The 27955-nt window shown below is 38.1% G+C and overlaps 1 protein-coding gene across 1 annotated transcript in view; it reads right to left on the bottom strand.

Moving 5' to 3' along the window:
- The window catches only part of OCA2 (OCA2 melanosomal transmembrane protein), a 163556-nt gene that overhangs the window by 47497 nt on the left and 88104 nt on the right, over positions 1–27955 (bottom strand). The window contains exons 18-21 of the mRNA XM_030476159.1: positions 19502–19629; positions 14905–14964; positions 14235–14339; positions 2833–2926 (exon numbers count right to left, since the gene is read on the bottom strand). Of these exons, the coding sequence (XP_030332019.1) occupies positions 2833–2926; positions 14235–14339; positions 14905–14964; positions 19502–19629 (387 nt within the window). The remainder of the gene's footprint in view (positions 1–2832; positions 2927–14234; positions 14340–14904; positions 14965–19501; positions 19630–27955) is intronic.

Here is a 27955-nt window from a genome sequence, read left to right as displayed (position 1 = left end):
GGTTTGTTTCCTTTAGTTCCTTTTAAATTTGCTGTTTTCTTCCCCTTCATGGTCAAAACATAATTGAAAAACTGGCAGTAGTACATAAAAAAAACCATAAGCAATACAATTTTTCCAGCTACTTAGTCAAGCTGACCATTAATGCCAAGAAAGATGTGAACTAATAGGGTTGTTCAGGATTCAGAACTGACAAACCAAAAGGCTCTAAGGCTCAAATTCATTTGACCTGTCTTTGGGCACCCCTCTCAGCTACTGAAGTTCTGCATAAGAGGGGCCTGATGTGCTCTGCAGAGAGCATCTGGCAATTTCAGTCGATGAATAAACATCTGCCTCCCAGACATCTTCATCATCAAACAGGGAGTCTGAGGCGGCCAGATTCTGAATTTACAACTTAAGTTCTTAGAGATAGTTGAGACAAGTGTAATCCTAAATTTCCAGAACAAGAAAAATTACCATGCTTATTTCTTAACCATGTAAGATTGACCTGACCTGAAGAAAACTTCTGCCAGAAAAGAACCAGCAAAGTCTGGGGAAGACCCAAAGATTTCAAAATTGTGACCATCTCACCAGGAACTGCCATGGCCATCACTTTCCTTGGTTTCCTTGATTAAGAGACAAAATTTTTCATCCCTTCTCACTTCTAGAGACACATTTTACACAGCAAGGAGCACCTATGCAATAGTCAGTTACACTGTATGTCTGAGCCCAGTGCCGTGAAAGACAGAAATTTTATAGCAGCCGCTGTCTTTCAGGAGGCACTGCTGAAGATGACAACAACGCGGCAGTTATACTGGCGAAGGTCTCTTCATCTTGCTTGAGACTGACTCAATCCTTCCTTCATTTCCAGTACATCTAAAGCAATGAAGGAAAATTACTATCTTTTCTCATCCTATCATCTTCCAATCCCATAGCTGCCTGTACACTTTGTGACAGTAGAAAAAAGTAATTGTACCCACTGGAAATTTTTCAGGACAAAATGTTGCATGGCATTTTCCAAGACAGGCACAAATGATGATGTTCCCTTACAGACACATAAACTGTGTTTACCCTGAACCCCAGAAATGCTATCAAACTACCAGAATTGAAGCTCTGCATTATGCAGTAAAAAACTAACCCTAAAATATGTAGTTATGTCTCTTCTACAAAATGTCTTGTTTGCCAAGAGCCTTTGGTTACATAAGGAGTGATAAGATCCAATCTTTCGCTATAAACCTCAATGCTTTCTTGGGGCTACAAAATATTTTCAAGAAAAAGCTTTTCCACACTTTTCATACCTTAGCAATAAGCTGCTTTGCATTAGTTTTTTGTTTTGACATGGGAAAGTCAGACGCATCATATTAATTTTCAGGCTAAGACTCCTATGAGACCTTTGCCAGTACAACTCAGCATATGCTCAGCTTTATCCTAATAGAGCACAGTCTGGAGACTAAACTTTTGCTAATAATGATAATGATCTAACTTTTTATCCAAATATTTGTGTGAAGCCTATCTGAATACCTGAGCACTCTGTATAGATCTCTAGTGGCTCTAATTCAAATAATTCCAGTGATACTGTTTATATTTTTACTTTTGCCTCACACTGCGTACACACAGAAGTCTCTCTTAAAATCCTGGCAGCCCTTCAACAAATCAAATTAAAGGAATTTGGGTTAAGATGATAACTGATACTTCAGGAAAATCAGCTGAGACTTGTAAAGGCTCTTAGGCTGGTAAAGTGCCTCCCACTTAAAATAAATCAGCATAACCTGGCTAACTTTATATTCCTTACCCTTTTCTTTTTTTTTATCCTAAAGTTTAATGAAATCAGACTATGTTGAGTGATTAGCAAATTGTGAAGAAAGATGACATCTTTATGGCAAACATAAAGCTATCTATATAAAGATATGCTGATTATTCAAATCACTGATTTTAAAGAGCAACAGATTAAAGTCACAATATAATGACGAGTTTAGGGATCAAAACACAGCCCAATACAATGTAATTAGCATTAAAATTCTCAGTAGTAAAAAAAAAAACTAACTTTATTTCTCATTAAAAACATACATTTTAATTGCACTTAGTACACTTGCTATTTGGAAACATTATGTTATAACACCTTCATAAGCCATTTGCAAAATATAAAAAAAAAAAATCAAGTATAAACATTAATTTAATTAATTTAGAGATTAAATTCTGAGCCCACAATACATACATGGTACATTTACAATTAAAAAAGAAAAAGTAATGAAAGCATCTGCTTGTTTTGTGCTAACGCACTGACAAATCAAGAAATCCCAGTTAACACTAAGATGGGCACTAAGAGAATGGCTATTAATTTTCATTATTTGAGGTACATTTCCCAAAGACTTCAAAAAGGCTTTCTTTAGAGTGAGGAGTGTGAAATAGGTCAGCAAATGGACACTCAAACCATTTCTGTGAGCCAGTCAGAAAACCTCCCAGTGATTTCAGCACACTTTGAATCAAGCCTTCAGATCTCAGCTATAACACATTTTCTGCATCTTTTCAATGAGCAATGATGGGTGTCTGTTCTGAAAGCTAAATGTATCTTTGTATTTTCTCTCACAAAAGATCAGAACCCTATAAGCGCCATCTGGGCTGCTTCTTTATGAATCTGTACTTTATGCAGAGATGGTCTTCAAACACAGACTGCAAAAATCCTATTGTAGCAGCAGACAGTGACTGGGATCCCAGGAGTCCTTTGAAACCAAAAGAAGCTGGGTCAGGCCCTCTCTATGCTTTCATAATAAAATCATTGAACCTATTATGCTACTTTATACATACCATAATTGCATAGCTATTACCTTATGACAGCTTTCTGACACAAACTCTTACCTCCAAGGCATGCACCCATGGCCAATGAAAATATTAATGGTTTCATAGGCAAGTTAACATCAGGATCTTTACTCAGGTTGAGAAGTACAGGGATCTGTGGTTTAAGAAGAGAGAGAGATTCAGGAGACATTATCCAACCACCAGCATAATATAAATAGAATCCATTAAATAAACCACCAGCAAGTCCAAAAATAACCTGCAGGTTTTTTCTTTTTTTTTTCTTTTTTAATTACAATGTTTGCTTAATTACTATCATATTCTTAATCTGAGCTCATTTTTCCCCACTGGCTATGCTAGTCCCACAAGCCAAAGAGAAGGTATCGTCAATGTAAGGCCAAGCCTGACACAGGTGCTGCTGACAAAACTGGGGCTCTCTTAAGAATATGAGTGCTTTCCATTAGATCCTTCTAGTTCAACAGGGAGCTGAAAGTGACTATAAATCAATTCCCCATCCATTTCTTGAAACCTCTATCCCCTCTTGAAAACTATAAACCTCGAAACTTCTTGAAACCTCTATCCCCTCTTCTTGCTGGAGAGAGATGCCCAGACCTTCACATTCAAGATGGCTGTAGACTATGTGTCAGTAACTAAAAAATTCCGAAATACTTGTTACAATCAAAAGTGCCTGAACTGTTAGGGAAAAAATGAATTCTTAAGCAGAGCTGATATTTACCAGAGAAAGTATATTTATTTCACTGGGAAATATTTGCAAGTTTAATGAATATTATTTAATCATAAAATAAAATAAAATAAAAATAAAATAAAATAAAATAAAATAAAATAAAATAAAATAAAATTCTCCCTGAAATGTCAAATGCCTTTTATAGGGGGACATAATGGTCTTCATTGGGCGATTGGTACAGAGCCCAAAAATACAGCAGGCAGGCTTTCTAGTAGCACCAGATCTCAGTCAGTAACACACTTCAAAGCTAAACAACCTTCATCTTAGTTGGGAAAAAATGGTTTGAGTTCAAATTAATTGTGTAACTCCTTGGTTTGAAAGAAAGGTATAATCAGTACCTGTAGAGAGAAGGTCATTAGCAAGGGGAGAGGTGATTATGTTATTAACCTGGTTTTAATGTGTACAGAGGTTTATGGGATCAAAAGGAAGAGAGAAAGAATAAGCAAGAGATTAAACAGGAAGGGATTTCTGGAAATAACTGTGATATGTCTCAAAATCAGTGCTTTCTCAGAGTCCAGAATTTTCAGTAGTGAATAGAGTTAGGACTTTTAATCCTCCAATTTGTCATTTGAAAGTATTTCACAGGTCCCCCTCAAGGGGTATGATCTCAGAGATGGAACAGCTGCTTCCTGAAAAATGTTTTCACTTTGATGGCTGAGTGATGCTCACCTTTACTGACTGCGTATGTTCTTTTGGTATGGAGCAATACATAGGCTTTATGAAGAATTAAAACCCTTTCCCCATCTCTTCTGCCAGTGGTGCTAATCATCCCTCTTAAATCCTCTAATTGATTAACCTAGATAAGTTAATGTCTAAACAATTATTCTGGAATTGTACATTGCCTGAAGATGTCTATTTCCATTTTAAGGCCTAAAGAAGGGTCTGCATGCCCAATATCCTGCCTGGTTTTTTTCCATTAAACAGTAATGAAAGATTTAATTTCTCCTCACCATTTCTCTCAAACCATCACTGTTACAACATGATATGCAGTTCAAACTGTCGTATGTATTTCAAAACAATGCTGTGTTTCAACATAACCCAAAATTTAAACACAAATACTGAAATCACAGGAAAGCCATCTTGCTCAATCAAAATAAAGCATTTTTTCCTACCACATAATTTTGTCCAGAGAACTGAAGCCGTTCATTTAGTTCCTCAGAATCATTTGCAAGTATCCTGATGTACTACAGTAACTCACCTGTTGCAGGACACAATCTGAACCATGCAGACTAACACCTTTTAAATTAGACAACTCCTTGTGCTCGCCCTGCCCAGCACAGAGAAGGTGGTTAGGCAGAGGAGATTAAAACGTTAATCCTATTTTCTTGCTTTGAGGTTGGTCCTGAAGCTGTTGCCAGCCAGCTCCCAAGCACAGAGTGAGTAATACCATTTTCACACTCCGCTGGTGAAAACCATGCAGAAAGCAAAGCCCTACAGCCCTCCAGAAGCCACCTCCCTAATGAGGGCACTGTGAAGGACAGGGGAAGGGAGAAGTAAAACAGAGATCACAGACAGGAATTCCATGAGGTGATTCTTTCCTAGGTATTTGCAGCCACATATGCATAATACTCCCATCAGAATATTTGGTTCTCTGTTCAGTGAAGGAGCTCAGCATCAGGAGCTCTCAGTGTCCTGAGAATCTCTACTGATTGAAGACACAGAAACCCCCTAAAAGAAAGTCACTGAACAAAGGTTTCCACTCACTGTGTCTTCTTTTAAACACAAAGACGCATTCCAATGTATCAAGAGAAGGTACAACTGTATAACGTAATTGAATCTCCCTTTCTTTTCTTTTTTTAAACCCAAAAAAAGTATTTTAGGACCCCAAATATGCATTTGAACCCCCTTGGTTTTATTGTTCTCTCCTTGAGAGAAACAAAACATTGCTTTTGCGGCAAGGGACAAACATTGAAACATGCCTTAGCAACACATATGTGTGTACACTTAAATTAGAATGTTTCCCCTATTTAAAGGAATTGATCTACCAAAGAATAATGATTATAAGTCATATAGGGAATGGAAGTCCTAGGGACCTCTGACACATGCCTGAAGTTAGGTTTAATGTGCACATATCCTTTGTAAATAACAGGTATGTCCAACAAGGAATGCTGTGCCATGTTTCAGTTTTGAATAACGATATGAAAGACAAATGTAAAACACCCAGTTAAATTTCTAGTGTTTCAGATAGTAATATTAGGTCGACTCATAAAGTACACTAATTTTTTGCAACCATTATGGATTACCATGTGTGGCAACTGCATGCCACAGAGTTTCCAAAAGTCACTGGCGTCTAATTCTTTTGATCTGAAAGTAGGCATAATGCAAACAGATTGTTCTAATTTTCATCCCAATAACCTTCCCTCTCCAGAAAAAAATGAAGAAACTTGATCATCAGCCAGGACTCTTGAAGAGATGTTGTGAAACAATTAAAGCCAATGAGCTTTTCTCATTGCTTGAACATTTACATTTTAAATAGATAAGGATCATGCACAGGGTCAGTTACAAAGGAACCTGCCTCTCTGTTTTTCCCCAAAATCACCTTTAACACTTTTTTGTCACATTCATTCATGCAATTATGTGTTAGGCAACAGTTTTGAACTATCAGTATCTCAAACCTCAGCTGTTATAATTGACCTGAGTGCTAAAAACAGAAATGCAAAATATGAAAGGGGTAGGAGGAAACTTTTCACTGTAGTTTTCAATGTTTTTGGGGAAAAAAAAAAAAAAGGAAAAAAAATTGGTTCTACAACTCTTTCTGATTCCAGCCATAAGCATTAACAATAGCACTCCAACCTAGAATACTTTGCAAATTGGGGTATAGTTGGCTGTGATACATACATTTGTATAAATATCTTTGTCCTACTGATTTAACTTTTTTTGAATGCAGATTTTTCCACGGTTTTACAAAGTGCTGCTCAACAGCAAAAAAAGCAAAAGTTAAAGCTTATGAAGCCTCATGTTTCCTTCGTTAATCCCTCTTCAGATTATGTGAACAGCAACCTTATCAATATTAGAAGGAGAAAAATAATGTCTTATGAGAAAAATAGCTTTATTTTCTCACACCCTTTATTTCAACAGTCTTAACCAGGATAAATCTCTATTTGACTAGTTTCTTGAAAACTTGCTAATTTTGCTGAAAAGTTTGATATTGATGCACTGCATACTGCTGACTGATTGTCAGGATTTAGATAAAATGAGTGAAGCAGCTCAATAAAGCAAATCCATATCCCCCTTACCCACTCATTGTAGACTATCTGTCTCCACGTATTAAAACAGAAAAGCTCAACTATAAGAAATACTGATTGTACCTGGGAAAAGGAGGGTGTCCTCAAAGACTGAATACAGAAAGGAGAAAGCCATTCATCTTGATTCTGTATAAGGTGTTATGTGTATTATATACACAGGATATAAGATAATGCAAAAGAACAACACTAGTGTCTATAGATGGTGGCACATTTGTCTATATAACTATCCTAATAAAAATCAACCCTTGTGAAGAAAATCTTTGTTTATAACATATACTGTGGAAGTACATAGTTACAAATATACAAAGAATAAAAGTGGAAATGTATGTAGTTTCACCTATCAGCTGTGCAGTGCAGTAGAAAGCATCACATTATATTGCCCATTTTGTCTATTTGTGCAAAATGACAAAGAAACAGCAAATCACGTCTTTATTTTGGAGATTCATTGCTGCTCTACACCATGGGATTTCACAGCACACGTTTTGCTAAGAACTGCATGTGGTGAAGATGTCTTCTGTGAAAACTGTGGAGAATATGCATAGATAAAAAGTGAAATATTTGTGGTTTCCCAAATTATTGTCGATTGATCTGTCTCTGCAGACAGACACTATCATGAAGCATTGAAATGCTGGACACAGAAAACTCTTGTAGGGTAGAAGGCAAAGAAGATTCAAAAATAAAACTTACACTAAGAACAGGAAATACAGAACATTCATACTGAAAAGGAAAAAAACCTGATAGTTTCACAGGCAATAAATAGTGGGCCAAAAATTACCTGGTTTCTAACAAAGACCTGTCAGAGACTAAGTCACCTTGCCAGCCAGGTGGTTAAAGGAAATTGTTTATTACCTTATGTTGAGGAAATAGTATTTAAATGCAGCTAAAACAGGAGATTACTATGGCTATATTTCTGGTAATAAAAGAAAAATATAAATAGATGGCTCCAGCATATACAGCTGATAAAACATGTCAATTAAACTAAAAAGTATACTGGTAATAAAATCATGTCCTCTAACATTCTAAGGGCAGAAATCTGTGGCTATTTAAATTAGAATACTAGGAAAATGCAGGCTTTAAAAATGAGTAAGTGTGCCTGTCAAGGAATATCATTGTGAGTTTAACCTGTTGAAAAAGGAGGAGAAAGATCAGACAATTAATAGAATGGCACATAGACCATCACTACATGATTCACCACATTTATTCTTCAGACAAAGAAAGCTGGATATCCAACATGAAAAAAACCCTTGCCATTCAAGAATTAAAATACGTGAGACTTATTAACTAAGCACCCGGCTTATGAATTGTATATGCACAGAAAATTTTGTAGGTGTTTTTAAGCAACTCCCAGATGTATTGATATATATTAGATTTGCTGCTGGCAACATAGCCTTTACATATAGTCAGAGTTCTTGCGGTTCCCCACAAAGTATGTCTCAAACTCAAAATCTGGACACTGAAATTGTAAGGGACCAGTTTGTATCAGCTGAATATACACAAGTCCACAGGGCCTGATGGAGTTCATCCTCGAGTACTGAAAAAGCTAGCAGATGTTATGGCAGGACCATCTACCAAAGGCCTTAGGAGTCTGTGGAGGTCCCTGCTGACTGGAAGCTAGCAGATGCTGGTCCAATCTACAAAAAGGGGGTGAAGGAAGACTCAAGGGACTCCAGACCCATTAGTCTAACCTCAGGTCCTGGCAAAATTATGGAAAACATTATGTGAGTACTGTTGAAAGGCATTTAAAGAATAATGCAATCATCAGGCATAGTCAACATGGATTCACAAAGGGAAAGTCCTGTTCAATTAATTTGATATCCTTCTATGATAAGGTGAGAAGGCAGTGGTGTAGTTTTTCTGGATTTTAGTAAGGCTGTTGATACTGTCCCTCACAGCATCCTTCTGGACAACCTGTCCAACTCTGGGATGAGTGGGTTCACGGTGAGCTGGGTGAAGAACTGCCTGAAGGGCAGAGCCCAAAGGGTTGCAGTGAATGGGGCTATATCTGGCTGGTGACAGGTCCCCAGTGGTGTTCCTCAGGCTTCAATTCTAGAGCCAGTTCTGTTCAATGTTTTTGTCAAAGATCTGGATGCAGGAGTTGAATGCATCATTAGCAAGTTTGCTGCTGATACCAAACTGGGAGGTGCAGTTGACTCTCTTGAGAGACAGGAGGCCTTGCAGAGGGATCTAGATGGATTGGAGCACTGGGCTATGAATAATGGAGTGAAATTTAACAAGTCCAAATGCCAGATTCTGCACCTGGGACAGAGTGACGCTGGACACAAGTACTGGGAGAGAAGTGCCTGGAGAGCAACAGATCCCCGCAGAAAGGGATCTGGGGGTGCTGGTTGGCAACAGACTCCATAGGAGTCAGCAGTGTGTGCCCTGGAAGCCAGGAGGGCAAACCGCACCCTGGGGTGCATCAAACAGAGCATCACCAGCTGGTCAAAAGAGGTGATTGCCCCACTGCATTCAGTGTTGGTGTGGCCTCACCTTGCGGACGGTGTGCAGTTCTGGGCCCCATGATTTAAGAAGGATGTTAAAGTCACTCGAATGCATCCAGAGGAGGGCAATAAAGCTGGTTAAAGGGCTGGAAGGAGTACCCTATGAGTGGCTAAGGACTTTGGGCTTGTTTAGTTTGGAGAAAAAAAGGTTGCAGGGCAACCTCATTGGTCTCTACAGCGTCCCCAGGAGGGAACGAGAAGAGGTAGGTGCTGAGCTCTTCTCCCTGGGATCCAGTGATAGGATGCATGGGAATGGTTCAAAGCTTTACCAGGGGAGGCTCAGGCTGGACATTAGGAAGCATTTCTTTACCAAGAGGATGGTCAACACTGGAACAGGCTTCCTAGAGAACTGGTGGATGCTCCAAGCCTGTCAGTATTTTGTTTAAAAGGCATTTGGAAAATGCTCTTAATAACATGCTTTAGCTTTTGGTCAGCCCTGGATTGGTCAAGCAATTGGACTAGATGATCCTTGTAGGTCCCTTCCAACTGAAATAGTCTATTCTATTCTATAATCCCAAAATATTTTGCCATAGTACATATTTTACATATTGACAAGAAATGATTGATGTTCCTATCCCTTGCAGGCAGCTATCACAATTGCCAGGCATGTTTATGCAATGAAGCACAATAAACACTCCCTCATATAAACATCTATTTAACTAGGAAGCTGGATTTTCACTTTCCGGTGTTCAAAGAGAAAGGAAAAGTCCTGGTATTACAGTTCATCAAGCAAATTTCTGTATCCTCTTCTTCTTTTGGGGCAGTTAATGATCTTTGTATTCAGGACAAATTATTTAAAACAAGCAGTTGGAAGATACTCTGAAGACTGCTTTGCCTTTGTGAGGCTTCAACGCTGTATTTTAGTTTAAAACAAACAAATTCACCAAGACACAAACAGTAAAAGTAATAAATCTATGATGAGCTAAGTGCCTTCAGAAACTCATTCCACTGTTTCATGTATGCAATTATCTTTCTACAGCATCCTCTCTAGCATAAAATACTTGCAGTATTCTGAGCTCTTTGCAGAGATTTCAGTTTAGTGTCCTCTGTACGTGAATTCCACGTGGTACTGATATTTTTGATGGCAGGTTTATACCAGATTTACTCTTGTCTAGAGCAAAGAAGAATTTGACTAACAATGGTGTTGAATTGAAAAGGTGCAGGGTAAGGTGCTTCAAAGAAACTAATCTGATTTTTGTAATTTCAGAATTTTTTAGTAAGAGAGAAATCTTCACAATGCTGGTGCTGAATGCTTCTGAAAATCATCAACGTGTTCAAAATGTTTAAACACATGAATATTTTGCACTTTAACATATTTCCATCTTAAAGTACCTGAAAATATTTAGGTTTTGTTCTTAACACTGCAGATAATGTGGTGTGTTTATGTTTTAGGATAAGCAAGAATCCTTATATATGCCCCTGCCCATGGCAGAGGGGTTGAAACTACATGTTCTTTAAGGTCCCTTTCAACCCTAATCATCCTATGATTCTGCGATATGTACTTAGAAAACTTTTCTTCTAAGAAAGCATTTCTTACCTGTTTTCATTACTTCATTTCATAAAACAGTTTATTTCTAGAATTCTTTATAATGCTGGCTCAGACATATTCATATTCTAATTGCCTATTTTAAATATGGATCTACACCTTCCACTTTTCACATCTTGTTAAGGTAAGAATCAGTCAGCTATAAATTTTAATGCTGTCAAATCTGAAACTTAAAAAGGACCAATCAACTTTGTCCAAATCCAGATAAAGTGAAATTTTTAGTCTCGAGATCCATTAATTAGACATTCACATTTGTTTCCTTGCACAAGGCAAGTCATTATGAATCTGATTATCCCACTAGTACAAAGAAGCTGAAAGAAAAATTTGGGCAACCATACTTCAACTTGGGTCTTTTCAAGGAAGCACAATCTCTCAGTTACAGAGCTATCTACAGGTTTTTCTCTTTTTCTTCCCTCCAGTTACACACCTTACATGTCAAGCCTCAGGCTACAGTGGAATTCCATATTTCTTCCATTACTTAGGCAGGTTCTGAGTCCAAATACTCTACATATCAATTGTATGGGCTACTTCTACATGACCAAGTAACGTGGTGTAATAGGACATGGAAAGAGTTGGAGCTGAATCTCTTCTTATCTACACCTTCAGCCCAAAGGGGTCAGTCACCTTACACTGGAGGCCCTTACTTCTGTCCACTCTCATGCCATTTCTGAGTTACTACACTGAATGCGTGCAGCCCATCCCATCTCCCTGCTCCAAGTCTAGACAACATGCACTGCATAATGTTGTAGGGAAAGAACGGAAGACCTTATGCAGCAACACAGAGGCAGTGTTGGGGACATCCCATGAATGAAGTGATGCCTGTCTTCTTGCATCACCCCCGCCCCTGAAGGAACAGAGCAGTAGGACTTTCTAGGCACTCTTGTCATTGCAGTAGTTTTGCCCACAGTCACCTGGAGGCTCACAAACTCTGGGACTGGCAGGACTGTCTCATCCCTGGAATATGGGACAAAAATCATGGTATACTCACTCTTCTAATGCAAAAGATATACTATTGGTGTCCTTGACTGTAAGCTGCCACCAAGCCTTTAATCATCTCTGCATGATATTTTAGCAATCCCTATCTGTGTACAAGTCAAACAAGCTGTCATCCTGTGAGCCTTGTTTCCCATAACTCCTACTAGTCAATGACTAACTACCTTGGGGTGAGCAAATATACTACTGGCAGAGGTCTCTGATGCCATCCTCCAAACACTCTTTGCTTAGTCAGAGCATACAGCTGATATCTATGAAACCACCCAGAGTTTTTGTATCTTTAGGTTGAAAAACTAGGAGGAACTCAGTGGATCCCACATCCCTACCCAGTCCATCAAGGCTATGACTACAAAAATCACAAAAGAGATTCCCCATTGTCATGCAGATATTTGTTCACCACTGAAGGAGACTTATGGAGCCCTGGAGGGACTCAGCACATCTGTCTTCTGTTATTATGAGTGCAGGCTCAGCTGTGAAGCTGGAACCTTTTGCCAGGAATGGACAGGATAGGATCATTCATGGCTACACCGTAGCAGATGCCCCGTACTCCTGTATCACTAGGGCATACGAAGCCAGACTCGTAAATAGAGGTATGCCAATATGATCATCTGTTTCTGAGTACACACTTGGGGTTGACTTCCAAGATGCTGCTCCCACTCTGTGAACATGTGAGTGAAATATGTGGCTGAGTAAGTGAATTTGCTGTGTGGATGTTTATCTAATATTAATAATCACAACTTTATTATGTAAATAGCAAGTCAATAAATAAAAGGAGATACAAGAAATACTTGTTGCACTGTGTGTTTATTACACACATGCACTAGTCCCCAATTAGTAAAAAGCCATTCTACAGAAGAGCTGGGTCTAATATATGTAATACATCTCATCAAAAGTTCATAAGTTTGGCATATACAGTAAAAAATAGCCTTTCAAAACCAAATAGTGCTTTTTTTAACAGTAGGAACCACATGCCAAAGAAACAAAAATTATTTAAAATGAAAGTTTATACAATCTTACATAAAAACTTGGGACTTAGTTACTTAGGAATTTTTTGTAAGTGTTTTCTAATGTAGAATGACAAAGACCAAAGTGCAAGCCCATTCATTGAGGTAGATGACACTAGATCTCAACATTAATACCTTAACACCTCAGCTACTGACTGCTTTTGCACAGGTGAGAATATGCCTTCACTTTTCTTTCTTCCTGCCTCCTCTCTCTGCCTATTTTTTAAGAAAGAAAAAATTGTAACAGTTTCTTAGGTTCAGCCCAAAATAGAATGAAAAATATATACATTTTAAACGTTGAAAATATTAGCAAGGATCCTTCCCCTGTCCATCTGTATTTGCCTCCCTCAAAGATACAAAGGAAGTGGTCTTCAGCCATCCCAAAATATTCCTACATTTCAGTTCCATTCATTCCCCAAAACACACTTCTTTAAAAAAGGCTTCCTTTCAAAACCTGTAAATGACCCTTTGGTCAATGTGCATGTAGCTGCTTTCTGGTATTGCTCCAAGCCAATTTTCATAGAGTAGCTGGATATGAGGCAAAACCTTCTAAGCCAAGATTTCTGCATTACGGCTTAAGAGCCCTCAAGTATTTGCTGGGAGTGACTCATACTGAAACAATTCCATGCCTATTGCTTACAGTCTGTTGTTAAATCAATACAATTCCACACCACAGTAATCAAACTAAAATACCATATTAATAGACAATGATAGGGCAGTCACAAATCTGTCCAATCTGTCATATGCCCTGTAAGAAGTGCTGTAAACCTTGACACAGGTTAAGGACGGAAATGACCATCCACTAACAGTGGAAGAAAAAAGGCACAGAAAAATTATACTTAGCTGAGAACAAGCTGTAACAATGAATCATTCCTATGATATAATGAATAGATTATTGCTCTTTGAACAGAGAGCTTGATTGAATAAACCTGTCTGAGCATGCCCTAATTTGTTATAATTTGATACTTTTCTGATATTAAAACTCAGCCTCTGATAAGTATCTGTTATGCTTAACATCATTTGCTGGTTTTTAAACTAATTAGATGAGTAAGGTAGCAATAAAAGGATCAGGTGTTAAAAAAAGCATTAGCATACCTACACAGAACATAGAGTGAAAGCAATGATCGCAGTGGACAGATATTGACAGTTTCCATCAAAAAGACAATTTTACTATTTGGCTATAGATATGGATATGAGAGAGAAAGTGAAAAAATGAAGCCTAAACAGTGCCACAGCTAACTGTAGCTTCTAGCAGCAATGGCCAGCTAAATGCCTAAATGGTACAAATAACCTTGTGATAATGGTCCAATCTCAGGGGATAAAGTAAACTACAACACAGCAGAGGTAAAATAAAAAGCAAATCATAATCAGCAAGCTCAGCTCCCTTGCCAGCACCAGCAGGAGGATGTTCAGGTGCTGCAGAGACCTTACCATTGTAGCCGTGAAGGGGATATTGTCAATAACAGAGGAGGCCAAAGCAGACACCCAGAGCACTAAAATGATGGCCACCACCAAGCGCTGGTCCTCAGGAACCACCTGGAATCAGGAAAGATCAAATCACAACTTGGATGACATGCTCTGTCACTCACACACACACACACGCACGCACGCACGCACCCCCATGGCATAACTGCACCTTTTTCACAGTTTCCATTTATATTTATTATTCCTTTAGGCTCTGAGAGGAAAAGCATCTTAAAGAGCATAGCCCAACACAATTACTTTTTCCAAGAAAATGTGAATAAACAGAAATACAAGGACTGATATTTCTAATTACTTTGATTTCACACAAGGAACACATTGTGCAACTGTGAATTTTCACCTTTAACTTTTACACTTTTTTTAACTTTTGTATTTTGGGGTGTTTTTAGACTACAGAAAAGGCTTCTCTTTTGCATTTATGGCTACATTTATTCTGGCTGCGGACAGATGCATCCTTATTAAAAAACACCCATGCCAAATTATGACATGTTTTCTTGATATTGCTGATGCAGGAATGCAATCATCAGCATTAAATTCAAAATGAAAGTATTATTCATTATTCTATTGGAGTAAAACTGTTTTCCTTACCTGCTAAAAAATGTAAATATTTTAAACATACCTTTATTAATAAAGCTGTCTGTTCTCCTATATAGTCTATTAAGTGCAGATGAGCCAAAGCCTAAAAAAAATATATATAAAAAAATTGATATCAACTAGTGAAGTCCTGGATGCAGCTACATTTTTTTCAAGGAATGTAAGAAAATACAATAATTCCTTCCCATTCACAAGGTATTCATCTCATGTAGCTTCTACAGCAACTTTGCAGTTGGTGGAAAGAAAAGGCATGGCAGAAACTGGTAGCTGTATTTGCAGAAGTGGGGTTTAGTGGAATGACTGGTAGTATTACTTGAGAATGTGGGACACAGGCATCAGAGAACAGCTGAAATTTAAAGATTACATTCTTCAGTGGATACGTATTTTCTGAATACCCAAACACGACTGATTTTAAACCAACTTCCCCAAAAACACAATATAGATAGAAGTATATCATTTGTTTAAGGTCTGATGAAATCAGGCATCTTGTGCTCAGTCTCAGAAATAGGAAAACAAGATATGTATTTCTGTTTAACAGCTTTCTCAGACCCATAAAAAAACCCAACAGTACCTATCTGCTAAAACCAGCCCAGAGATCTTGGGTGAATGGAAACAGGCACTGAGGCAGCAGCACCTGAAAGGCAGGAAAACCAGCTCTCCAATACCTAAGTCAAGCACCTGAATAGACGAGGCGAGCCCTGTAAGCACTGGACCCAGAGTGCTCTGTCCTCCCTGTGAGAGCTGCTCCCACTTATACAGGTTACTTAGGCCGCACATCATGCAACCATGGTTACTACAATGGATGAAAAGACATTGGAAGACTCCAACCTAGTGGTGATGGCTCTGATTTCCCCTTCAGCAGACAGGAGGATACAAACTGAGTGTTCACACCCAGGAGAATGATCTACTTCCTCAAAGCACAAGGTAAAAGGGTGATTTTAACTCGTGAGAGCTAGCCTGTAATTTATTTTGGTTTTGTTTTCTTTTCTTACAAGTGTCCAGAATGAAGTACTATTTTCAGGTTAAAAAAGGTATATCTATTGCTATGTTCTATTTTATGACTTCTCAGTTTCTAAGGGGGATAAAATTATTTTTGGCTCAGCTTGGACCAAGCTGTTTGGCTTTCTTTCATTTTTTTTTTTCTGCCATGACAAAGAATCAGTCAGCTGCAATGCCTCATTTACTGACTGCGATCCAACATAGAGCCACAGAAGTCAGTATTCACTCAACACAACCCCATATAACCCACACACCTGGCAGTCAGACAGAGCCCTTCAGAGACATCGGTGGAAAAAGCAGCATTCAACTCACATGTTGTCAAATTCCATGACAGAGATGGACAAAGATCGTAATAGGCACAGAGTGCTGTGATATAAGACATAGTAATGTCAGAGTGACAAAGGGGTTGCCATTCAGACCCGCAATTCCTGTGCCTGCAGCTCATTCAGGAAGCAGCTGAATGTTAGTAGTTTGGGTATCACTGCATATTAAATTTGGCCCAGAAATTATATTTCCTTTTAACAATGCATTTCACAAGAAAAAGTGTATCTACATTTAAAGACATACCATGCAGAAAACAAGTGATAAGACTTTTAAACAAACACCTACCCATAACCCTGACATTTAAAAAATAGGTATTTTTTCATTATTTTAGCTTCTCAGGAGAAAGTTTCCTAAGAAATGAATTGTTGTTGATAATTTTAAGTTCTTATTTTCATTCTAAGATATCTGCGTTGCTTTATCAACTCAAACGTTATGATAGTGACTTTTTAAATGTTTGCAAAAGCAATACACTTAATGAACAGTAATATTTTTCTGCAGTTGCTTTGTGTTCACACTTCTAAATAAACTTTTTAACACATAGTTGTGAGCAATTAGACCCCAGAACTACATTCAGTTAGTTAACATTGCTACCTTATTACTTAATTATCTATTAACAGAACATATTACTTTTCAGTAACACCCAAAATTTGTTGTGGAATCCAGACATGGTACTTCAAAAGAGATATTCCGGAAAGAGGGAAGGGAATAAAGGACACACACATCACTCCTGCAAGACAGTCAGTATGCACGTAGCCTGTCATGTCAGAGATTATGACAGTACTGATCAGATAACCAGCTTCAGGATGCCTCTATGATACCCAGGCACCCTGCCACTGGCCTCCCCTAGGTGTAAACTGCACAGAGGGTCTCCTACATCTCCCCATGTCTCCTAAGAGGAATAAGTACTACTGTACTAATTAGTGTCTTCAGGCATACTAGTTTCTGTCTGACAGCTCAAAATAGAGTTGTACTGCAGAAAAATTCATGTACCATTTTAGATCAAAGTTTATTTTAAGCGCAAAAATCTGTATAAAATCCTTTTATGGATAATATGCCACAATGACTATTGTAAATAAACTCTGCCTGAAGCAATTAAGGTAAAATGTCAATTATGACTATAAAGTGAACAAAATACTGTATCCCTGAGAGGGACACTTATGTCACAGAAGATTCAGACAGATTTTATAGCCTGTAACAGCCACTTGTGAACAAGGACTAAAAAGACAGTTGTACAGGTGAATTACCCGAAGTATAAAATAGAAAGCAAGAGAGCTTCAAAGAGTTTCCAACTTTCTCACTGCAAAACAGTTACCAGACTGGACCGATAAGCACCCAAAGGCAGAATCTCCAAGAGCTCCCTCATTGCTCTAGAACTCAAATCACATTTTCCAAATTGACTTGCAGCCTAAGTCCTACTCAGGTTTTTAAATGAGCCTTGTAATAGTAAAGGGAACATTTATAGCAGTAGGAAATAGCTTCAGAAGGAACCATCCAAGGTGAAGGATCACCAAGGGTGAGGAATATGAGCTGACAACTGCTGAATGCCTAGATCATGAAAAGATTTCTTATACTTCAATGCTTATCTCTGTTTGACTTGTTTCTTCTTGACATTGTTAATCTAAATGAAAGGAAAATGCCTTGGCAAGGACTGTCACCTCCTGCAAATCCAAAGAGTAATAGATTCGGATCAAAATTAGCAGTGATGATGCACAGAACATTTTTCTCATTCATTTATGTGGAAGAATTTAATGTCTCACACTTTCTTCTTGGTTATCTGTACAAGTTTCTTTCATGACCTTAAACTGGTGCTATTCTAGAAAAAATATTTTTTCATTATCAAACTATTCACTAGTGACCTGAGAAATCATAAAAATGAAGTTCAGTGAATTACAACAGTTGCATCTGAAGTCTGATGGTAAATGGCAAATAACTTCCTGTGTGTTTTACTAAGTTATTGTGCAGTCATGCAGCACTGAAATAAAAATCAGAAACATTCAACCCAAGCTAAAACAATAAATACATCAGGGAATGCAACTAATAAACTGTTACAGCAGCAGTAGAAAAAATGAACATGGCTTCAGTATGGATTCCCTAGAAGAGCTAGAAAATGCAAGGACATATAGAGCCTGCTAAGATAGAGAACAAAAAATTGCCTGTACTAATGGGTGTATAATAAATCAATATTTTCTGGTGAATTTTGAACCCAGTAGCTCGAAAACAAACCTCTTAATCAGAATTTCCATTCCTCTTCTCGCAGGTTACCAGATTTTGACTTCCAGTTTGGCATTAATTAGAGTTAGTTGGATTATTCTATTTGTTTCAAAATTTGTCCCTTTTACTGTTGATGATTTCTTAATAGGTCCCAACTTAAAAATTCTTGGTCTCTTTGCAGTTACTGGAGATGGGGGAAGGAGGTCGTGTGTGTAAATTTGTTCTTACAGGCTTCTCCCAGGCTGCTCACTCAGACAACTCACTAGCCATGGCAGTGCCAGTGGTCACTTGGGTTTTGTCAGCCATCTTTATACAACATTATTACATCATTTAAACACAGCAAATTACAACTGAAAACTACCGAGCATTCTAAAAGCCTAATTGGCCAATAAATACAAGTATTCATAAAAAGAATTATCAAAACATTTGGGGTAAAAATAAATCCTCTTGAGCTACACAAAAGCATCAAACAGTAAATAAAATGGGATACAAACACGGCTGGACTGTTTCTGATAATCAAGCAGACAAACACAAAGAAACTACACAGCAAGATAGCCAGGCATTTCAAGTACTGAGTGTCTTTTCAAATTGCAGTTCTAATCTGAAATTCAGTGATATTATCCTATCAAACCATACTCCCATGAAATCTCTTAGGCCATTTGGTAGCCAGCATGCAGTAGACATCATTAGGAACATTTTCCAACTCTAGTTTATTTTTGTTCTTTTATTTTTCCTATCACTTGTCTAAATAATTGCAAAACAAACACATAAATACATATAAACTATGCACACACAGACTGCCAACATACCTGGAAACTAAAATTCCACATATATAAAAATTATCATATCAGATATATTCAGCAAATGCAGCAGCAGAGTGAGCGAGACCAAGCTTAGCTTGAAAAATTAAGTATCAAAGAGGTTCAGCTAGCTTCCACCACTCTGCAGTTTCTCTCTGTTCTACCATGACTACAGTCAATCTACAATATTCCAGCGGGATTGAATATGCAGAGGCATCTGCCTAGGAACATAATTCACATTTGAAATCGGCTGTAACTATTCAAGCTTTATAAATCAGAGACTATTACCTCCATGAGAACAAACAATGCTGCAAAGAAAAGGAGGGTTGCCCACTCAACTCTGTTCAGTATCATCTCAAAGTCATGGATGTCTGCTAGCACAAGCAGCCAAATGGCTCCCAACATGGCGATCCAGCCTGCATGAGAAACAGAGAGAACACTTTACACTTAACAGACTTTTTATGGGCTACCAAAGTAAAAGTTTGAGTCTTGCCATTTTCAAAGTGACTCTGTAACAGGGAAAGTTCACAGATACTGCAGCATGAATGGTCTCTGCTTTCAAATTGAAAAAAATTAGAAAAGGAAAAAGGCAAATAAGGCACATTTGGGTGACCCCAATAATCAGTGGTTGAATCACAGAGAAACCTTTAGGTGTTTAGGAGGTAAACTGAAGGATTCTGGATCTCCTGACAGATTGGCTGCAGCCCCAGGGCCTTTAAGATTCACTGGCTACCTGCTCTAGAAGATAAATGAAGGAAAGAAAAATCTCTTTAAAACAGAAGAGGAACTGTCTTTAAATAGCAGAATACGCTTTCTCCAGACAGGATCCCTCTATACCTCCTGAAGTGTTTTAAGGCATGTATTTAGGTAACTGATTGAAAATAAATGCAAATCAAATGCACGATCAGCTAGAAAATATAATTAACAGATCTCTGGTCCGAGCAAGGCTCATTTTCTCTCTGCACAGCTAAAATGCTTTAGCTGTTTTATTCTTCTGGCACATTTATCTTAAACAATAGAATGGGATTTCAGATATAAAAGAAAAGGGGGTTGGGTGGTCTTTTCCTCAGAATGCTGCTCCTCTTTCACACAAAACCGTAAGATACATAATTTAAGGATTTTTTTTAATGCCATAGAAATAAAGCCTTCCATCTCTTCAAGTTATTTTTCTCTTTGTTGTATTTCATACGCCTCATCGTACTTCATATATTCACAGTCAGAAAGTGATGGATTCACAGAAATGCAGAAGAAGTGAGGAAGAAAGAAGAATAACAATCTCTGCTGGCAAACAACTTTAAGCCACAAACTTATAATCAAATAGCAAATGTGACTTAGGGAGAATAGGCTCCTGCTATGAAGTAGATAGATGAATAAAGTGAGCCCTCTCCAAAAGCCTTCAGCAATTGGAAGAAAACTCAGAGGTAGAAGACCGATTCATAAAATTTTAGGCCATTCAATTTACAGTTTATGCATAAGTGTTTTTCCATTTAAGTTAAAAGAGGAAAGAGATCAAAAAACATCCAATAGTTTAAAATTAAGCTATATTCCATTTAAATCTTATTTAAATATAAAAGAAATAAAGACCCCAAAGGTTCTCACTGTTCATGAAGCTGTAAACATTCTCCCCCAAAACTCTATACAGTGCCACATAAATATTCCCTAATCAAAGACTGCATTTTGCTCTCTCAAGTACATTTTAGGAGCTTTCAGTGGCACACTGCACTCTTTAAATGAGAATTTCAGTTTAACTGTGATCAGTAAGGAAGATCTGCTGAAAATACCACAGCTCAGTGTGGGCAACCAGACCTGTCTGAAAGCTAAAAACAGCAGCTCAGGAGTTACTCTGGCTGGTCTGTTCAGTTAGGAGATCTAGACCAGCTAGCTTGACGCTAGCTCTGGCTTATCATGCTTTGAGGTGGGTTTATATTCTGCTGCAGTATTTGTGCCACAGTGAAATCATACTTCTTGCATTGTTTGGCTCCAACACCAAAACACTCTCAGTGCTACCAAACTCTTTAGCCATTTACCTGTTCCTGTCCTCTCAAGCATGTCCAAGTGCCATCTTCTTCCCAGTTCAGCTTTGCTTTTGGTGCCCCTAACCTGGCTTCTGGTCCCTCCGCTTGGCTGAAACCACATTTTCCAGCACTACAAAAGATTTCTCTGTTCCCTAGTTCTCTCCTCATGACCATTCTTCTTGTAAAACTTCCACACCGCTGCATTGCTCTTTCCTTCATAAGTGGCTCTCACAATAAATTTTTCTTTAGCCTGGTGCAAACTTAATGCACAAGGAGATACAGGGAAATCCTTGCAAGGGAGCAGCTATTAAGGACTAGGAAATGTAATAGCTTGTCAGCAGAAATACCACCATCTAGGTGGAAGCAAAACCAAAGTTAAGCAGAGAGATGAAAAATGAAAGAATTTGGTAACACAAATTTTGTAGCTTCAGCTTCTACATTGTTCCCAATACAGATTTTGAGTAAAATCTGACCTGAATGCATCACTGGATCCAAGAACCATGTCTCACAGCCTGCTCTGCTCACCTCGAAACACAGGAAAGCTGACATGCTGCAAGTCTATTCCCTGCTTTGGCCACAGTGATCCCATCAGAGTGCATAGCCAAAAATAGCTCATGCATGAGCATCATACTGCAAGGGAGGAGAAGATCAAAAACAACCACAAAAGAGAGCAGAGTAGGAATAGCTAGTCCCAAATTTCCTCGCAAAGAACGGCATTTTACCACTCGCTGGAAAGAGACTCTGGAAATGATCTAAGAGTGGTAATACTTGTACTGCTGTGGATGAATGCTGGATTCTGGCATAAATTGAAAAAGTATGGGTTGGGGGTTTTTTTGTGCACTGGACTCTAGGTATGTGTATAGACACTGCAAAACCAGTTACAACCACAGGGACAGGAGTGCTCCCAGAGTTCCCAAAGTAGCAAAAGAAAGTGAAGAGAGAACTGTCAGTTCCTACCTACCACGCCTTTTTTCTAGCATAGTTGATTTAGTGTCTTTCCAAAAACAAAGCGAATCTCTCTATGCAAATTAATAGTTACTCGCTCTGAACACAAACAAAGGGGTCATGGAAATACAATGCCTTTCTTCTGTCTTCTTGGCTGTTCTCTGAATTCCAGTAAAGAGCATTGGACCCAACTCCTCCTTAAATAAATAAAGATGGTGGCAATTCCTGTAAGAGGAATACTGTAAGAGGAAGTAGATGTGTGCAGATCAGGAGTTTATTAGCAGAATTTTACTGATATTTTGTACAAATGTAAGTGACATTACATTTTGTCACATACCTTTTGTATGTAAGTACATTGAAGTGAAGAATTAAAGAACAGCAATTTCTCAATAGTTCTGGAACAATCTGTAATAATATCTTGGCATTAGTTCTACCCTCCTGCCTCCAAAAAAAAAAAAAACCAAAAAAAACCCAACTTGAACATGCAATATGGAGATACCAATTATTCACTAAAGCTAATGAAATACAGTTGAATTGCACAAAAAGTGGATAGAGCAGGCATTTTCTAGCACCATGAGGTGTTATCAGCATGCATTAGCTCCACACATGCAGCTTTGCAGGAGAGAACAGTGCCCTGCCTTACAATATTGTTGCCTAGGAATATTGACAAACAAGGGAGGTGTCCTTCTCCAGCAAGTACAGCTCTCCAGACATTCAAATACCTCAGCTGCCAGTTCTGACTGCAAGAGCTTGTTTCAGTCTACAGGAATGGCCTGTTTGGAGTGTATTTGTTTTCCTTGCTATGCCTGCAAAGAGAAGTTACTCATCTCTCGGAGTGCAAAGAGAGGAGGAAGGAGGGAGTCTTTTTAGGCATTTGGGGACTTCATGCAAGGTGTTTGTTCACAACAGCCTTTAGCATCGTGGTTTGACTTCAAGCACCCCCGCAGCTGGACAAGAGTGAAGTCTTCTTCCAACGCCTGAAGGCCGCAGTAGTTAGTGTACGCCATAACTTCTTGATTAACTACACTCTACCAAATTGCTTGTCAAATTTAACTGCAATGTTAGTGGCAGCCTGCCTTTCTAAGCGTGCAGGTTGTCTAAGGCTTTTCCAAGGCCTTTCTAAGTGTGGTCATGACAGTGAACATACTAGATCAGTGTTTTATATATTTAGGTAGCTGTGCATCTGGATTCAATTTGAAGCATTCCTTCCTTTTTGAAGAACTGAAAGTACTAAGATACATTAACAACTAGCTTCTCTCTTCATTTATTTTCTAGCTTATTGGGCCACGAAAGAGAACCAGGCAGAAGAGAAATAGAAATAATTTCAAAAAATAACTTCTCATTACTATAGTGAAAGCAAAGCCCATTTACGGTTCCACAGACCACTTCCTTTACTGCTTCTCAGTGCCAGTAATTGATGCTCTGGAAATATAACATGGAGAGAAATTGAATCTAAATTCCATTTCTGCACTGCATTGGTACCTGTTGAAGACTGTGAGGGTTTCTATTTATTTTAGGAAAAATAAAATTAAACTTTATTGTAAAATGCACCTTTCAAATTTATAGTGCATTCTTCATAGAAAAGATTCCCATGTCTTCTGCTTGGGAGGAAAAAAAGTCCAGTAGAAATAGCTTTAGTGCTTTGCTTTTCTCTTCTCATACACTTACCCAGTAGGGAAAACCACCTTTGGAACAATAAATAGCACATGATGAGCAGAATACAATTGCAGTCCTATTTAAAAAAAAGCTTATTTTGAAATAATTAAACAGAAGAACTTGAAAATAGAAAACAATTTAATAGAATCAAATGCAAGTCTAGAATATGTGGGAGGAAGGTAGGTGAAAGAGAAGAAATGAAAGAAAAAAATTACTGTGTAATCTGTAGGCTTTTTACATGCTCATTAAGAAAAAACTGTATTCCTTAGTAAAAGTAATTTTGTCTGACCTACTACCAGCTGAAAAGCATAATAAGCTTCCTCCTAACAATGTGAACATGTAGACACTGTATGTTCACTTTAAGTGCATAGAATTTGAAATAATTTATTGAATAATGAGGGTACACAAAAGTTTCACTTCTGTGGAAACTGAAATAGCATTTGAGACAATTGCACTGAAAACCAAAGCCAGGATAACATTGCATGATCTCAGTGCTGGCCTGGGAAAAACAGCATGCTCCTCAAAAAAGATGGGCGCAGGGTACTACATTTAGGCAAGAAGAGTTAAAACTGTACAAATCCAGTGCAGGAAGCAACTGGACACCTAACAGTCCTTCAGCAAAGATCCAAGAAATACAGTGGATCACATCTGAGCCTAATGACCCACTGAAATACAGAACCAGAACTATAAATAGTAAATCCTGTGAAGCAATCTCTGATCTCTTTATCCCTCATAAACCCTGACAAGACACACTTTAAGATGCATACCCGTTAGGAAATCCAAGGCAGAGAAGTAAGCCCAATCAACACTCTGAAAAGTTGACTTTTGAGGAAAAAATTTAAAGAATCCAAGATATTTAGCTCAAAAATGAGAAGATTAAAGGGGTCCTGGCAAGTCATTGGGTAGATACCAGGCTGTTTCAGAGGGCAGACAGAAACCTGTTTGTGGCAACAGCAGCGTGCAGGACAAGAAGGAGTGAGGAGGAGGTGTAATAGCAGTGAGGAACCTTCAGGTTACACAATATGCAGGGTTACAGATTTATAATGGTTGAGAAACAAGCAGAAGGGTTTTTTTTTAAATCAGCTAGACCACCTTCTGCCAGATGGAAATATAATACTTCTATCTGCAAATGATGGACACATTGATTTTTTAAACATTTGCCACTGAGCAAAGTATGACGTTCTTTTTCTGAGATCTAAACAATTCTCTATTTGTCAAAATGGCCACAGCAACATTTCGTGAACTGCAGAAACCCTTTTAGCGCACAATGTCCATTACAGGCTTACCAGCTAAAACACATTTGGTGCTTACCTTTGAATAATTGGTTATACAGCATGTTTTCGAATATATGAGGAATTCCATTGCTGTGTTCCAACAGCTTAATCAGACATCTGCCTAACTCCACAACCCCTCCAAATTTCGCCAAAGGATATGTGCCAGTCCTTCATATACTATGATGTAGTTTTAATGTTATGTAAAACATATACTCAATTTTACTTTTATACAAGCATATAGAAATACTGGGGTGAAAAAGTTAAATCAAAGACATTTTCAGTAGTGCTTGCTCTACTCATGGAATGCATTTCATCAGTAGTTGTGAATGTGAATTAAAATGTCCTGTATTTCAGTTTCTGTAATTTGTTTGTTTTATTTTATCAGGCATCCCTGAAAATATACATTCTGAAATCATGCTGAATGTTTATAAGTAATACTTGCTCTCAACTGATAAGCACTGTTTTATCTTTAATATAGTTAGAGATTGCTATAGGTAGGCACTGCATCTACAGAGAGGTTGTGATGACAAATATATAGCTGTGTATATTCCACCAATCCATAAAGCTAAAAAATTTACAGAGCTATCTCAGAAAAGGTCACTGTAAATAAACACACTCTATTGCCATAACCTTGTTGACTCCTATGAACCAAAAATAATTTGAGAAGATGCAAATATCAAGATAAAGGAAAGGTCAGCTTTTCCAGAAGTAAGCAATAAAGATCTGCTATTGCAGCTTTTGTACAACTGCTACTGTTCTTGGGTTTTTTTCCTCATCAAGTGTATGGGCAGCTGCAAGAACTGAGGATATTTTCCATGCTTAATTACATGTTTGTAAAGATGACTGTGCAATTTCAAGGGCAGAATTTTTTTAAAACGATCCTATAGGAAATTAAGACTGCAAGGATCATAGAAAGCAGATTTCTCTTATTTTCAGGAGCAAAGTGTTATGCTGAGAAGGAGTGGTAAATGAGATCTGGACCAGACTTTGTGAGTCTTAGTCAATTTGACTACATCAATTTAGCTCTATTGCAACATTTTCGTTATTACATAATCATAAGATTTATTTTTAACTCTTATTCAGGATTTTTTCAACAAATCTCTATCAAAGATATCACTTAAATAGCTACATCCATTCTCAATTTAAAACAATTCACATCTTCACTGTGCAATTAAAACTCCATACTACATACTCAGAGGCCAGCAGGTCAGTCCCACGCAGTGCTCTTCTTGACCTCAATGTAAAAGTACTAGATATCTTAAACTAATACCACTGCATGCCAGAACAGACAAAATAGAATCATACAGTCATAGAATCATAAGAAGGTTTGGAAGGGACCTTAAAGATCATCTAGTTCCAACCCCACTGCCATGGGCAGGGACATCTTCCAATAGACCAGGTTGCTCAAAGCCCTGTCCAACCTGGCCTTGAACACTGCCAGGGATGGGGCAGTCATAACGTCTCTAAGCAATGTGTTCCTGTGTCTCACTACTCTCATAGTGATCAGCAGATGAATGAAGCAAAGGCAGGGAGGCAAAAAGCGCTAAATATGCCAAACTTCACTGACAGTTATACCACTTGGGCAAAAGGGCTGCAGATGAGCCTCTGCAAGCACAACTGCAAGGACCTGGAAGGGTCTCCAGAAAGGGCTGAGGACTTTCAAAGAGGACTACCTAAAACCATGGCTCTGAACTTAATATATCTTACTACATTAGGCTGAACACTTGTCAGATGCTACAGTCCGTTGTTCTGTTTACCATTATAAGGTCAGGAACTAAAGAAATTGCTTTGGTCACTGAGAGCAGTGCCACAGCTTCATGTAGGTGGAATGTTATTGGAAAATAGTAAGAAGAAAGAAGCTGACACAGACAAGAGTTCACAGAATGAGTAACTGCAGCTAATGATACTAAAGGACCCAGGTTTATCAGCAACTCAACTGTAGTTTGTTATAGATGACAGAGCAAACTTAGGAGACTGTCAAAACTCATTTAGGGGTAACAAAAGCACAAGAAACAAGTGTGTAACATACATACAACATACCACATATGATAACATTGGGTATAATGCAGAGCTGAAAACCAAATTTGAAAAAGTGAAGTGTAAAGCTTTAGAAAACATATAAAAATGGGCTCAAGTGGACCCAAGTACAGGGAGGAAGAAAATATCAAACAACTACTCACCTGCTGGTAAAGAGGAGGAAGAGAACCCTATCACACTCATCCCTGTAAAGACCTGAAGATATCAATACTATGTTGTGTCTCTACCCAGCCCAAAGATGTAAACCTTAGCACCCTGCTGAGCATCAAAGGGTGACCCTAACATCAGAATATAAGGGAAGGTATTGAGAGTATTTTGGGGTTTTTTTGGGTTATATTTACACTTTTAACTGTATATTGTTAATGAGTTTTGTATTAATTAGATTATTTGGACTGTGTTAGTATTATCATAAGAGGACTAACAATAACTGTTTGTTGTGTTTTGCTTACACTGGTAGAACTTCTAATTAGACTAACAATAAATTCTTAGATCCAGGTATTAGGAATATTCCCTTTTGTGCCACAATATCACAAGCATAACATCACCACTGATACTTTGATAGTGGGAACCTACCATATACAGAGAAGGCATCCCTAATCTAAATGTTTTGGGGACCAAAACCACTTACTTTACTGAAATGTGTGAAGGAGTTTCCAGGCAACAACAGATTATTCAAGTGATATTTTTAGCTCTATAGAAAAGGTCCATAAATGTTGCTTCCCAGGTTTTGCATGTCATTCCTTAATTTATTAAGCCATGTTGGAAAGCTTTACAAAGTAATAAAATAAAAATACAATGAAAAGAAAAAAAAGACA

This window comes from Strigops habroptila, chromosome 2 (genome assembly GCF_004027225.2).
Source record: "Strigops habroptila isolate Jane chromosome 2, bStrHab1.2.pri, whole genome shotgun sequence".
Taxonomy (NCBI): Eukaryota; Metazoa; Chordata; class Aves; order Psittaciformes; family Psittacidae; genus Strigops; species Strigops habroptila.
The sequence above is the reverse complement of the archived record's forward strand: the minus strand, read 5'-3'. Positions and strand labels throughout refer to the sequence as shown.